Consider the following 15653-nt stretch of genomic DNA (forward strand, 5'->3'; position numbering starts at 1 on the left):
AGAATTTCCAAGGATACAAACATAGAATTTTAAATCACAGATGACTCTAAACTGCGTGGGCAACACTCAGAGCTTTTTCCTGGGATTCGAGATGATGGAGTTCATCCAGTTCTCACACTGGGAAGATGTCATATAAACAACCCATCAAAACTGGCACTTCCAGCTCAGAAACCATGCAATAAGTGAGTGTGGAGACTAATCCCTTCCTCCAGGCTGTCCCTCCAGAATAAGGACAGAAATGCTGGCAGGAAACAAGCTCATGTTGCCACTGCCCTTGGTTCAGATGAGCCGAGGTCAGAAGATTCCTGCTCTGTGATTGTTGAGCTGGCATCTTTCACAAATACTAAAGTTCATATATAAATAAACAGTTGTTGCAGTGACCTTTTAGCATTTCGGTAACTTGAAAGCCTCTCACATGTTCTTGGCCTGGCACAACCCTGGGACAAGTAAAAATGACAGTGCTGGTAAAAACAATAGTGGGCAGGCTGGATCTGTCTTTTAAACTAGACTGGGATGTGACGTGGCCAAGGTTATATAAGCACCAAGGTCAGATACAAATTGCTGTGCTAATGAGAGGTCAGTGGTGATGAGGAACAAACCAACGCTGTGTTCCACTGGCAGCTTCCAGCAGCATCACTTGCAAGGAGCCAGTTCTCCAGCAGAACTCACACAAAAACCAGTTGCACTGAGCTGATCACCCATGCAGTTCATTTCTCCATTAGAATTCCAATCACATGTTCAGACTTGCAAAAACAAGACTAAAGCAATCAATCGTTAAGAAAGTCTGATTCAAGGAAACAGTCTAACTAGACTTAAACCTACTGAGCAATGATGTTATCCTAAATCAGGGCCAAAATGAAGCTTGCCAAAATAAACATTCAGCTCAGGAAAAAAAAAAAAAATTCTAATCAAAACTCTAAGATTTGGAAAACAGAAATAATTGCCTCTGTACGTATGCTTTTCACACCCTCAAATTTAATTGGGCAGCCAGAGAATTAGTTGCTCTACATTTCAGTAGTTTTCCATGTTAAGACCAAAGTGGTTGTGCCAATTATAGGAAACTGCTCTACTTGAAATACAGTGTATGGCTTCAAGTGCTCTGTATGTGCAGCCTGTACTGCAGCTGAAATTAAGACTAGTGTTGAAGTTCTGTCACTTCACTACCATTGAACTTGACCTCAATAACAGTTGTGGACCTATCACACTTACTTCAAAGTAGGTATGTGTTTGCTTAAACAAGATGTTAATTCCAAGGGCTTTGTTCTAGACAGGGTTTTCTGCTGCTAAATTAGTTCAGCTGTAGAAAAACTCTGCTTGACAGACTGGAGACTCATAATCTTCAGAAAACTGCCCTTTAATGATCGTGGCACCTGTCTGTGGCTCACAAGTCCCCTTTCCTAATTAGACATTTACCAGAAACTGGCAATTGAAATTTTCCTCATCACTTGATGATGAATAATGCAATGCCTCTGTTAGGATTTCTCTGGAAGATGCTCTTTATTGTAAAGTTAAAGGAATATTTTGGCCATTAAAGGAACATAAACAAGTGCCTAATGTCACCTGTGATATAAATGGATAATTTGACCTGCTCTGCACATGAAATATCTTACTGCTTCATAATCTTCCTAAAATCTATGGTGCCTTTCTTCTTTACATTGGGCAGATAAAATGCTTAGCCATAGCATGGATTTATTTGGATTTTTTTAGAAGTGATAAATGATTGAAGGGATGAGTTTTGTAACGCTTTACACTTATACATCTGTTTAATCCTATGAAGCAGGTGGCAAGAAGTCACAAGGGAGAAGGCACCAGGGACGATCACTCTGGGCTTTACTGTCACATGTCAGACATGGGCTGGGAAAAAAGAAACATATGGAGTAATGAAAAAGTGCTGATTTGATAAATGTGCTTTGTTGTGTTGATTAATAATGAAACAAAAGGTCAGGTTTCATTTTCACTACGACAGAACACCTCTACAGTTACATGTACACCAGGATTGGTCCTTGCAGAGACTCAGTGGGTAAATGGGAGCAGATCCAGCTGACCCTCCTGAACTTGGTAACAAGTCAGGGATTTGACAGGCGAGGGGCAGAACAAATAATATCAAATATTTAAAGCATAAACTTTAAACCATACTGCAATATCCACTACTTTAGCCAGTGATTATTGAAGGAGAACCTCCTATTAATGCAGGGGCAAAAAGCCAGATGCCACCATCCAAAATACAAGTGGTCAGAATCATGGCAGTGTTTTCTTCCTTGTGTCCCTACAGTGATAATCCTGGACAGAGACAGTGGGTGATTGGTCACGTTGTCCACTGGCACAGGAACTGGGCAGAACTGGGCATTTCATTTCATTTATAATTGCTGAAATATCTCCTGGCTTTACACTGAGACAGCACCTTAGCTGAGGTCTTGCCATATCTCAAACCTGCCATCAGATCCATCAGATGCCTTGGGAACACCTAGGAAGTCAGAGTTCTCTTCACAGAAAGAGTAACTGTGCATTCAGTGTAAAACCATGTTTGGCCTGTCCGTTTTCACGGATCATGTGCATTTACTCTGAGGAATGACAGAATCACAGAATGCTCTGAGTTGGAAGGGCATTCCCACAAGGAGGGAATGGGAGGATGGCTCGAAAACTACAAGCAGTGAACAACAGTGCAGAAATGGGAATGCTGGGAATTAGAGTGGCCTTAAACACGGTGTCTAGGAGATGCTTTCGTGTGACCTCAGGCAGATCACTGACTTGTTCTGTGTTTCATCTTCTCATCTGTACCATATTCCTTTTGTCTGTTTGCTTGGAGCACGTCTCCAGAGGCAGCACTGGCTTTTGTTGTGTGTTTGCATAGTCTGATATGGTACTAAAATAATTATTATTTGAAGGCCTGGTCTGTGCACCACCTTGTACTACTCTGATTTTAATTGAGGCATGGTGTTAAATGTTGCTCTGCTGAACTATGTGAGCTGTAGGTGCTGGAAGGCCACAGGAGGGGAAAGTTCCTTCCAAATGTGCCTTTCTCTTAGACCATTCTCAAAGCACCCTCTTCATGGCACTGTGGGAGAAAGGGGCTTGTCTGTGGGGACTTCTGGTCTGATTGAGTACACCAATTGGTTTCTTACGTTACTCCAATTTACCTTGAATCCATGTAACATTGCACCCTCAACTAAACAGATTAATTTTTTCATGCTGTTTACTGTCATGGTGTGTTATTTTAGGCATAGATATAGAATACACAGCTTTTTAACAAGTTCTCATTCATAAAAATCTGTCATTTGCTGCACTAAATTAATCCCTAGAGATAGGTTTTGCCTCTTGGGAGGAGCACATGTGAGAAGGGTAAGAGCATTGCCTGAGGTGCCAGGCTGGAAGGGCAGTGTTAGAGGTGGGCAAAGCTACAGGATGTGAGAAATGGGGTAATTGCACTTGCTGAATCATAGTCATTAGTAATTCATGATTATTTATGGCTGTCATTTGTACCTCACTCAGAGATACCATTGATTGTCTCCCTCTGGGTCAAGCTGCTGAAATGGCAGAAAGAGTCATTACAAGGGGAGGCCTGAAAACTTCTGTGTTTTAGATGGACCTGGGTTGTTAAACCATGGACAGATACACAAAAGATCGCTTTAAAACAGAAATATGGAAAAGTATTTCTGCCCTGCTGTAAAGTCATTTAACGTGATTAATACATATTTAAGAAAAAAGGGCTCCAAGAAAACTTTGCTTTTAGAGAAAGTGCAAGAGTCTCAGAAGCCCCAGCACTGCTCTAAATGTGTTTTCATTGAAGCAAACGATAAAATTCCCTGTGGCTTTATTTTGAGTTGTGATCCACAGGAGCAAAGCCTGAGAACCCAAGAAAAAGCAGCACATTTTAGTATTCTGCAGACAGTACTAGTGCTGCCTTGTTAATACGTAAATGTGCTAATTACAAGCAAAATAAAAATTCCTTTATTTCCAGGGCCTTTCTCCCAAGATTTTCCATTTGCAAGTTAACGGTTTAGAGAACAAATGTATTCTGTGCTCTTAAGTAAAAGAATTTTTCCTTGGTCTTAACTATTTTGTCATGGATGGCTCACAAGGCAGAAGGGAAATGCACACACATGGAAACAGTCTATTACTAAACAATGTATTTCTGGGTTTTTGAAAGAGAGGGAGACTGTACATATGAGGGAAATAAAAGAGGGATTAAATGGAGCTGCAAGAAGAATTAACCTATATTTCGAACCTTCTTTCTCCAATTCCTGAGGAAAAGGGGGTTTAGAAAATAGGCTTTTAGCTGCTCTAGCTTCTGTAAATCTTTAAAGTTCTGCTGCTTTTTCTTAATATGCAGACTTCTTAAGAACTTGCTAAAGAAGTGAATCAGACCATAAAGAGTGTTTTAAATGGAGCACAGACGTCTGTAGTCTAACAGAACTAGCATTTTTATAGGGCACTTCCCAAGGATTTGCATGAATTTCTACAAAGAAAAGCTGCTTACTCATTCTTAGGCAAAAAAAAGTTTTTTCTCTGTGACATTTGTGAGGCATAGGAGAGCCAACAAGATGTACAATGCATACAAATGCTGTACATTCATGGCATTAAACTCATAGAAATCAGTCTAACTTGATGGAAGAAAATAATTTTCTTTTACTGCAACGTTTCTAGTTTCTTCTGTAGATGCTGTTTGTTCCTTCCTGAATTCCTCACCTCCATTCACTGAGCATCCTCCCCTCATTCCCTTGTGCCAGTCCCTTCCTAGCACAGCCCTGTCCTGGTGCTCCTGCATCCCCTCTCCAGGCTCCCAGAGGCTCCTGCTTGTGCTCCTGCTCTCACTGCAAGTGAGAAAATGGGAATAAGTTCCAGGACAACCTCTCTTGTGTAAATAACCCAGGTGTGTAAGTTCTGCTGTCACAGGGAAAGAAAAAGAACCAATAGTGGGGTTTCCAGAAAATTTTCAGAAGGAAAACATAGTAAGAATTGGTGGGAACCAGGAGGGAATTTTGCCCTTGTAAACAAGTGACATATTTTGATGTACCTGAAAGCCTCTAATTTATGCCTGCCATTAAAAAGTGGCAATTAATTCGTCTTCTCTACCCTCACGGAGAAATAAAACATGTAAATCACTTACCTTGCTCAATAATTAAACAGCAGCTATTGATAAAATGACATTTATGTAATAGCACAGCCGTGTACTATCTCACCTCATACCTCAAATAAAAATAGGAGTGTGTTTTCTAGTAACAGAGAACAATTCTGTCAGCCCAGTCTTGGCTGCAAACTCCCATTTATTTCACAGGAGGTCCAGCCTTGTCCTCACAGCATGAAGGCTGGAGGGCTCCAGCCTCCCAGCCCAGTGCCAATTCTGACCTCAGGATGATTTGGCTGGAAATCTAACATCTAAACAGTGGCAGTTGGCTCAGGAATTGCTGGAGGATCCCAAACCTCTCCATATAGAATAATTGTAATGGTAATAGCGCATATGTAAGGTATAAAACATGAGAAAATCTGTCCTTGCAAAAGGTATTTCACTGTTACATACCCAGAATTACTAGAGGAAGAGGGAGATGTCAACAGGAAGGATGCCAAATGCCTCACACAGCTCTGACACTGAGAGGAGCCGTTGTATATCCAATACCTTACACACTTGCAGCACCGGAAAATTGTATGGAAAGCCACGTCCTAGCAAGGCAGTGCAGATTCTTTACATGCCTAAAGAGACATGAGGATTTTTCCTGGGTTTTTTTTTCCTTTTCTCCTTGTTGACAAGGACATCACTGATCACAGATCATCACTGATCTGTTCCTTCCCCCTTTCCAGTGGCCATGGCTACTGTGGCATCTGAAATGCTACTTAATATGTAGTTCCCAACTTGAGAGAGATTTGAGAACAGACTCAAGAAGGCACTTGGGTCTTCCCATCACTACACCCCACAACATCCTACTGCCCATATTCTTTTATCTCTGAGGTAGCACTCAAACATTTCCAGCCTTTGACATTCTTAGAAGTTGAATCTTAAAGTATGATCACTCTGTATTTGTTGTGTTCACACCTCCTAAACTGTCATGGGATGTTCCTCAGCAGTTCCACCTCATGTTTAGGGTTCAACAGTGAAGTCCATCTGCTGCATCCATTTGGGGTCAGATACAGCATATTGGTTATTTTCTTTTTTTTTCTTTTTAATAATTCCTATCTCTTTTTCTCACTGTTTACTTCCTGGAGATAGCAATTAATGAGAGAGTTTAAGACACCATTTCCATGTATCTGTTTGGTGGGCCCATCCATTTGGGTTTGTGTCTGTTCTACCTTCTTCCATCATCTCCTTTTCTCAAATACAAATATACAATCACATGGTACCTTAATTGACCATGACAGCATTTTCCATCCCAGTATCCCAGTTTGGCCATGCCAATGGAATGCCAATGGCACACTCTGCTCCCTAACATCTCGCTTTGCTGTTGGTGCATCTCCCAGTCAGAGCCTGAACTGAGGCTTTGCAAAGGCAAAACTCCCAGGTACTTTAGTGAGCATCAAATCAAGCTCAGGTGACTGTTTTATTTTTATTCCAAGTATTAAAGGAAAACTTCCAGGAGACTCAAACCTCCCTGACAGGATTATGCTGTGTTTATCTATAGATTTCTCATTGCCTTTACAATGTAGATTTTAGTGGCATCCTCTCTGCAACCTGCTTGTGTGCAGAAGAATATAACATACAGTTTATAGTATAAATTAAAAATACTATAAATATTATTCTATTTCATAATCATTACATAGTTTCTATTTAAAAAGTGAAGTATACCTTCCTTATTTACTGTCTGGCCTTAATTCAGAGTATTTATCTCCATGTCTCATGCAGTGGCTAAAGCTACTATCTGGCTCCACCACAGATTTCATCAGGGTCCATTCAGCTCAGTTTTAAGTCCAGACACTGCAGTTTAACTACAGCTTTCTCCATATTCAGTATATTCCCAATACTAAGAAGGTCCAAAAGCTAAGCATTTCACCATTTCAGACAAGTTAATTTATCCATCTTTTGTGCCATGAAAGATCCCATTGTCTCTGTCACATGGCATTTTCCTAAGAAATTATGCATATTTGTAGTTTTTGGCAGTCTTCTGAAGCATTCATATGCATGAATTTTTTTTTTCTGTGTTATTTCAGATGTAACTATAAGGAAAAAAATTGCTGAGCACAATTCAGCAGCATTAGGAATAAAGTCTACAAATATAAAGGGACCTTTTTTAACAAAGCAGGGCTGTACAGATATATTTATTGGCTTTTAAGCACTGGCAGTAATTGTTTGTCAATTGTGACAAATTTTCAATATAGAAAGCAAACATCTTAGTATCACTCATTTGCTAGGCTCAGGATTAGCCACGAATACTAACTGTACACAGACCCCAGAAATCAAACCATTGAGATGATCCCAGTGTATTTTTCTCCCATGTGATTTTTCTGTTACTAAAAATAAAATACCGATACCTGCTACTTTTTCTAGACCAAAAAGCAATTTATCTCTGTTATACATAAGCAGACTTGAGAATTACTGCTTTTTATTATCCAAATATTTAGCTCTCCCATCCTCATGTCCTTCAATGGAAAACTGTATTATTTGTGGGGTGGGATGGAAAATACTGAGAAAAAGTAATTACAAACTGTTCACTGCTCAGTATTTACCACATAATGTGGCAGTTACTGCAGGTTTTTAGGAGCCAGGTTCAGACAGTGTAATTCCCTGCTGTAAACCACTTTAAAGCATATTTTTGCATAATTGCATGTTCCTCTGTCGTTCCATATTCATGATCTAAATGGTTAATAGTGATGTCTGTGCAGCCCATCAAGTCTTACTCTGTTAGTGCAGTTCTGACCACACCTCACAGGTCAGCAGCCACCAGTGGCCAAGGCTGCTGCTCACAACAGGAACCTGCAGGGCTAAAAGGATTCCACTCAGCTGGAGTTTGGAATCAGTCTCTTGTACGGGATCCATGGGCTGACCCCAAGACCATTCGTCATGTGACAGCCACTGTCCAGAGAACTGTTTGCCTGATATGATGTGGGTGCTACCAATTTTCATAGAATTACTAATTTTAGAGACAAAATCCCCAGCCATATCTTAGCAGTGGGTTAAGAAACCCATAATAACAGGAGTTCAGTGAGCTATGCTTTCATTTTACTGTAATCATTGCCATCTTACCAAACCCATGATTTAAAATTGTATTCACATCAAATATAGATCTGCTTTTAGAGTTATTAATTTACCAACCAAAAGTCACAAACCTTTTCTACACAAGGTCCCCTTTGCAGGAGGAGAGGGTTTATATTAAAATTTAGCTGGCTCTTCTCCCCAGTTCTAAAATCTGGTTCTGTGTCCTTCTGCCTGGCTGTGCAGCACTTCTTTTTCATGGCATTATCAGCCAGCAGAAAACATAGTCGGGAAACTACTTGGAAATAATTCCTGTAGCAACAATTTATGATAGAGTCCAACTATCGCCTGTTCCCTGCGTGACATCAACCTGTCTTTAAAGTTATGGTTATTTATGTAACAATTACATAGGAGAGCACAAAGAGGATGCCAGTCCATGGGTTTGCATAAATAAAGTGCCCTAAGGAACCTAAACTAAAATGCAGGCCTGTACTAAACTGTGATCCAAGATCATTGTAATTTTGGGAATAAACTGGAAATCTGTCCTTTGCGGGATTTTGCCAGGTTTTACCATAAAGATGTAGAAAGCATCTCATATGAATAGTTTCCTGTTCAGGGGTTATTCTGAGCACATTTCTGAAAAACGCTACATACTGGAATTTAGATTCTTTTCTTTTGATTGCTTGTTGCATTTAGTTGTAAAAAAAAAAAAAAAAAAATGGGATGCACACAGTAAAACGTGCAACGTTTAATTTGCAGCAAATAGTAAAACTCAAACCATAATCAGCATTTCCTTTTTTCCCAGAGAAAACATTACGCTGAACTGAATTTTACAGCTGTACAAACTCTTTTAAAGTAATCTGCTCAATTGGGCGAGTTAATGATATTTAATTTGACCAGGCCAAACTTTGCATGCTGTGTGTTACTGTGAGCAGTGCTGTGCTGTGCAAGTGTTTCTGTTACATAAATGCTAACACCTTCCACTCTCAGCTGGCTTAACAAAAAACCTGGTGTCATCACCCCTCTAAGATAAACCAAAGACGACAGCCTAAGAAGTGTTATGTGCACGAGGTAATTCAGCAGGAATTTAGCCTTTTCAATCTATTCTGCACTCGAGCTAACCCTCTTTATTAGCACCCAGCTTTTTGCTGTGGGCAATATGTTAAGTATGGGCTAAATTTAGTTACTGGCTGAGTAATGTTACTCATTCAGTGCCCCACTTACTTTAATGAGACTAAACGTGGCACTGCACAGTGTGAACTAAGGGCAGTGTGATACAAGTAAAGATGAGAGAATCTGGACACGTATTTTAGCGTTTTCAATCATATTCAAGAAGTTAATGTGGCAGAGTCACCACATTAGTGCATGTTTCAGACATGTACAAAATGATTAAATGACAAAGCAGCAGCCACCAGTAGCACCTGAGGCTACAGTAACTGTGTCCAATCAAGGCAATTCATTATTTTTATGCCTTGGAAAAAATATGTTACTTTTCTGTGCAGAAAGCAATCATTGCCACTGTGAGACTCACACCGGTGGTTATGGATACAATAATACAGATTATCAAGTGCACAGTGTCTGACTGGGAAGAGTACAGTGTAAGGCATCATTCATAAAGATATATAGGCAAAGTATGGTCCTTGATCACAGAATGGTTTGGGTTGAAGGGACATTAAAGGTCATCTCATCCCACCCCCTGCCCTGGGCAGGGACACCTTCCACCAGCCCAGGTTGCTCCAAGCCCTGTCCAACCTGGCCTTGGACACTTCCAGGGATGGGGCAGCCACAGCTTCTCTGGGAACCCTGTGCCAGGGCCTTCCCACCCTCCCAGGGATGAATGATGTGAAATAAAGAATTGATGAGAAGGACTGATACCACAGGGGCTCTCACTGTCAGTGCCAGTAGCATCTCAGATTGAAGTTTATCTCTGTGCCAGCCAACACTTGTCCCAGTCCAAAGAACATGGTAACAGATCCACCATAGCATGATGCTCTAGGATTGTAATTTCACTATCAGCTTGCACAAACAAGTTACTCTGGGCAGCTTCTTTGTAATTGTTTGTTTTTATTTTCTTCCACCTGTATTAAATTGCCAACAGTTTTCAGGTTAGAAGAGATAAAAACTAAAGTTACCAGTGGTTCCCACTATGTCTGTAACATGTTTTTTTGCATGTAAGCCCATAGAGTTTTTGGATTTTCAGTCTTCTCAACAAACAAACCAGATCTCCATTTAAGGCTGGAAACAGCAAGAAGTAAACATATATTCAGTCCTTTAAACACAGGACTGAACTCCTTTTGGAGTTTGTTCCACACTGTTCATTGTGTTTAGCTCTCTTAAAATTACAAATCTTGCAGTCAGAGAGACACAGAAACATTAAAATTTCTCACAAATCAAAACTCAAAATGAGAATTGTGGTTTGGCAGCTTTATGAAAACTCTGACAAATATGAGCTCATCTCTTTCACTGCCCCTGGTAGACTTAGGGAAGGATTCATTAGAAACCATGCAAGGAAGGAAGGAAGGGTGAGCTAAATGCAAAGCCACAGTGATCTGGGAGGGCTCAAGGCCTCTCTCTGGATCAGGAGTGACACCTCTGATTGCCAAAGATTTGAATCTGTGTATGGAACTGAATGTCTCATTTCGGGTTTGCTCCTGTGAACAAAAGATTCACTACTCCTTTGGGATGGGAGGGACCTGTGTCCTGATTTTCTTCCCAGGCCCCCATCTTCCAAGGCCTGGCATGTTTAGTATTATTTCTGTTCACTACCCTAAAATAGAGGGTTTTTATTGAAGTGACTGAGTAGCACCATCATCTTTCATCTAAACAATTGTTTATCAGACACGAAAACATAGTATTGTAATTTCAGTTCTGTTCAGCAAAAAGGTTACAAGACTAAAAAAAAAAACCAAACAAAAACTAGAAAAAATACAGGAGAATGAATAACTTGTTCTATTTGAACAAGGGCTGAGGGATTTCTAATCTGCAAGAAACAAATGGGATGCTGGCTTGTAATTCAGCTCAAAGAGCAGGCCTGGTAAAATCTTATCAAAACAAAAAACAGAGCAGAGGATTTGTAAAGTTACTGTAGTGAAAGGGGAAAATGAGAGATGCACAACAGCGCAGAAATCATTCTTAGCACTGGCTGCAGATACCTTGAGTTGGAAGCTGAGACTTGTAGATAAGCAGCCCAAGCCAACAAGGGCATCCTGCACTCGCTGACGGTGCCTCTCTCCTGCAGGTCAATGGGAAGGATTTGTCCAAGGCCACGCACGAGCAGGCGGTGGAGGCTTTCAAAACAGCCAAGGAGCCCATCGTGGTGCAGGTGCTGAGGAGGACCCCGCGCTCCAAGGCCTTCCCTCCTGCTCATGACTCCCAGCTGGTGGATGTGGGCACCCAGACAGACATCACCTTCGAACACATCATGGCTCTGAGCAAGATGGGCTCTCCCACCCCTCCCGTCTCCGTGCTGGACCCGTACCTCCTGCCTGAAGAGTAAGTCACAGTTGTGAAGCCCTTGAAAAATCCTTGTGTTCCTTAGTATAGTTCACAAACTCACCTTCACTTGCTGGTGAACGTGTGCTCCCAGGAGCAGCCAGGATCCATACAACCATTCAGCCATAACTCACAGCATTTTCATTTTTCCTTCACATTAGCAAGCCATTACTCACATGAGTAATGCCACTGAGTCACAACATGGCCTCATAAAGCTCATTTTTTTTGCTGGCATTTGATGGATAAAGTTATTGCATTTTGTAATTCCTCTCACTGCCTCTTTGGGTTGCTTATGTTTTAACTTTATTTTTTATGGCTGCCATAAATTGTGTAATGCTAAGAGCCGCTACATTCTGTTCCAGCGTATTAATTACTTTATTATAACCCTGCAGCGCTGTTACTCAAATAAGTTGTTTTCTAGGGCTAAAATTACTTACCAGTGTTGTCAAGGATGTTTTAGAATCAAATTTTAATTATTGTTAATGGTAATTTGATGCTTTTGTACTTACAAATACAAATGACAATTATCTCGTGGCGCACACGCCCCCCGCCCTCACATGCTGTTCGAGAGGAAAACAGCTCCCCAAGGAACCCCTGCAAATTGCCTGTCATCCTGCCACACATCTCCACAGGGAACAAGGGACAGAAAGGCTTCTGACTGTCTCAGTTGCTGTGTGTCAGAGGCTGATGTGGTCAAGGCACAGCAGTACCTGGCTTTGGGGTGATCCTGCACACAGTGAGAGGCAGGACTGGTGTGCAGGACCACTCTGGGAGGGGAATTATCCATCAATACACACACACACCACCCCAGTGCACCTCTCTAGACATCCCTGTCAGCACTCCTAGGAAATAGGGTTTGGCTACAAACAGGCACTGATGCTGTGCTGCTCCTCAGTGACTTTCATGGCATGTTAACATTCCCACATTCAGGCAGGAACTGGGATTCTGTGTGCAGTGTCTGTTCCTTTCGTGACTCTGTTGATACTTGAGAGATGGTTCCAGCAGATATTCCTGCATGGCCACCTGTTCCCAGCCCATTGAAAATCCAAGCACAGCAGCACCATTTAGTGGAAATATTTGACACAAGCCTGTATTTGAGCTTTCTTGCAGCGAACAAACAGCAGGGCTTAAGAGCACTGTGGAGAGGACATGATTATTCTTAGAGCCCTGACCCTGCACATCCCCAACCACATCTGTGAGAGGGATTTTCAGTACCTGCAACTTGCCAACTTCAAAACCAGTTACATTAGGAAAACGGCAAATATTAATTCCTGATGAATCTTTTAGGATTAAATTCTTCCCTGTGAGGGCAGTGAAGCCATGAAACAGGTTTCCCAAAGAAGTGGTGGATGCCCATCCCTGAAAGTGTTCAAGGCCAGGTTGGATGGGGCTTTGAGCAGTCTGGTCTAGTGGAAGGTGTGTGTCCCTGCCTATGGCATGGGGGTTGAAAGTAGATGATCTTTAACATCCCTTTCAAGCCAAAACAAACTGTAATTCTATGATTTAGGTTGCAACAGGCCTGCATTCTTCCAGCTCAGCCCTATCAACTTCATAATGCTCCTTAATCATGAGACAGATACAAACTCCTGGCATCAGCAGCATCCTTGCTCAGAGCTGGAGATGTTGGTCTTTCCCACACAGCCCATCTCGTGGCTATCCCGACATGTGAGAGCAGGCAGGCAGCTGTTCCAGTATCCTGTCACCCAGCATGTGCAAGCAAACAGTCATTTTTCCTAATGCTTCCTCTAACTTCTCCAAATCCCATCCAGATTAATCTACCCTGCCTCTAACAACTTGGGTATTTTAGCCAATTAGCAGATGCTGTTACATAAATAGCCTCAGAGATGTATCTAGTTAACAGAGAATTAAAGGGAGTTTACTTTCACTGCAGAAAAGAATTCCAGCACAGAAAACAGTGATCACAAGAGCATCACACTGCTTGAACTTCCAAAGTATAGACAGTGAAAGTGTGGGAGAGCTGAAGCTGTGAAAAGCAGCAGGCTGCCCTCTTGCAATACATACAATTTTTGTTTAAAACACTTAGTGGTCTAGATGGTGTAGCATTTAGAATTAAGCACATGCAACTCCTTGGTGTGGTGATTAGTCCATCATGGTCATGATTGCTCCTTACAAGCTTGGAATGCATTAACATGCTCATTAGAGCACTGAGTGCTGTCCTAAAACATACCTTTTTTTTTTTTTTCCAGCCATCCATCAGTGCATGAATACTATGATCCAAACGACTACATGGGAGGAATTCATCAAGAAATGGACCGGGATGAGCTGGAATTAGAGGTACTTGCTCTGATTTACTGATAGTTTAGCATGTGCATGTCTTGGTCCTTGTATTGCACATAAAGTGAAAAGACATTTGAAAGCAGATATTTGGGATAACATTGCTCACCGGTGACTTTGCAGCTGCAAACCTTGCTGTTACCTTTAGCAGTTCATTGAACTGTGAGCCAGGGACTGATGATCTTCAGCCAACAAATTACCATAAATAATGAAGTCATTGATTCCATTAATTAAATTCCGTGTAACTGTGCTGATTTAGGCTTTCTGAAAGACTCTGCTGAGTGGCAGGACCTGTTCCACATAACCACAGCAAAAATGTGTGAGTTTCTCTTAAATATTCCCCAGCTGAGAAACAGATGTTCTTGATCATACAGTTTAGAAGTATGCTAAGTTTACAAGACAAGACCAGGATAGATTTGCCACTATACTAAGCTGTCCCTCCCTTTTTCATTACTTAAAAGTGACATATGTATATATATGAAATTACAGATAATAAAAGTTGAACCAGTCACTAAAATATGCAAGTCCATTTTCCTGCCAAATCTTTAAAAGTCACTTTTGCTTTTAGCACTTGTATATCCCATCAGAAGTTCATCTTCAGTTTTCTCATGCTTAAATAACTTGCTCCCAGCCATTCAGAGCACAGCACATAAATTGTGGGCCGTAGTTCTGCAAGATACTTAAGCAGTACTGACCCAGTGAAGTGTTTTTAATCATTTGCAATAAATAGCAGCAAAATATCCCAATACTTATAAACACTGCCAGCTATGTCTGACCCAGCTAATCTATCCAAGATATCAAGTGAATAGTTTACCCTCAGCTGGCTTGCACTTCTGATTTCTTAGATCCTGGTCCTGCTAACACCTATTTGTCAAAGCAGGAAATGCTGACCTGCCTGTAGCTCTGTTCAAATCAGGGGTGGATTTATCAGCAGCTTCAGTGAGAGCAGAGTTCAGTCATTCTATGAGCACGAAGTTGTTCCCTCCTGTAAAAGCGTTTGCAGGATCAAGGACTAAAACCCCATAAAAAAGTTTGCAAGCTGTTTTCAGATTCTGCAGATCTGGTAGCAATTCATCTCTGTATACAAACCTAAATCAAAGGCAGGGTGAAATCAAAGTGCCAGCAAAACAAATGCTACTTAGCAGACTTCAAGGCCTCACTTTCCAAACAAGGGCCTTTTTTTCTCTTATATAAAAACAAATACAGTATAGATTTGAGTCTTAAAGGAAAATGTGGAACAAATCAGTGTTTTCTACCAGTGTCTTTCCAAAATCTATTTTTTAGGAAATCTAATATTGTGGATAAGTTATATTGCTTCCATTAAAAGGTCAACCAGTTGAGCTGAAAACAGTTTAAAAACACACACTCCAGTAGCCAAACGTTAATATGCCTTAAACCACAACATTAATAATTTTGACATTGATATAGTACTTGATGGCAAAAGGTGATCAGCTCAGTAACACAGGGAGATAAACATTAGAAAAGTCTCTGTACCCTAATAGTATTTCTTAAAAACCACTAAAGATTCCTGTTCAAATTATAAAGACTATGATCAATGGTAAGGTCAAAGTGCTAACAGGGACTCAACTGGCTGGTTGCTTTTTTGTTTGCCTTTTGATAGATATGTTTTAAAAGACCACAAAGGCACTGTTTCATTGACTGCAGCAGGAATGTCGAAAGTAAGAAAGCCATCAAGTCAGACTTCTGGGTTTCTCTGTCCATAAAATGTGCTTTGAATTTAAATCAG

General features: G+C 41.0%; 1 protein-coding gene across 2 annotated transcripts in view; it reads left to right on the top strand.

Moving 5' to 3' along the window:
- Positions 1-15653, top strand: part of PDZRN3 (PDZ domain containing ring finger 3) — a 135450-nt gene that overhangs the window by 108561 nt on the left and 11236 nt on the right. For both annotated transcript variants that reach the window (XM_064667163.1, XM_064667165.1), the window contains 2 exons: positions 11358-11611; positions 13819-13906. In XM_064667163.1, the coding sequence (XP_064523233.1) occupies positions 11358-11611; positions 13819-13906 (342 nt within the window). The remainder of the gene's footprint in view (positions 1-11357; positions 11612-13818; positions 13907-15653) is intronic.

The sequence above is a fragment of the Pseudopipra pipra genome, chromosome 11 (assembly GCF_036250125.1).
Source record: "Pseudopipra pipra isolate bDixPip1 chromosome 11, bDixPip1.hap1, whole genome shotgun sequence".
NCBI lineage: Eukaryota > Metazoa > Chordata > Aves > Passeriformes > Pipridae > Pseudopipra > Pseudopipra pipra.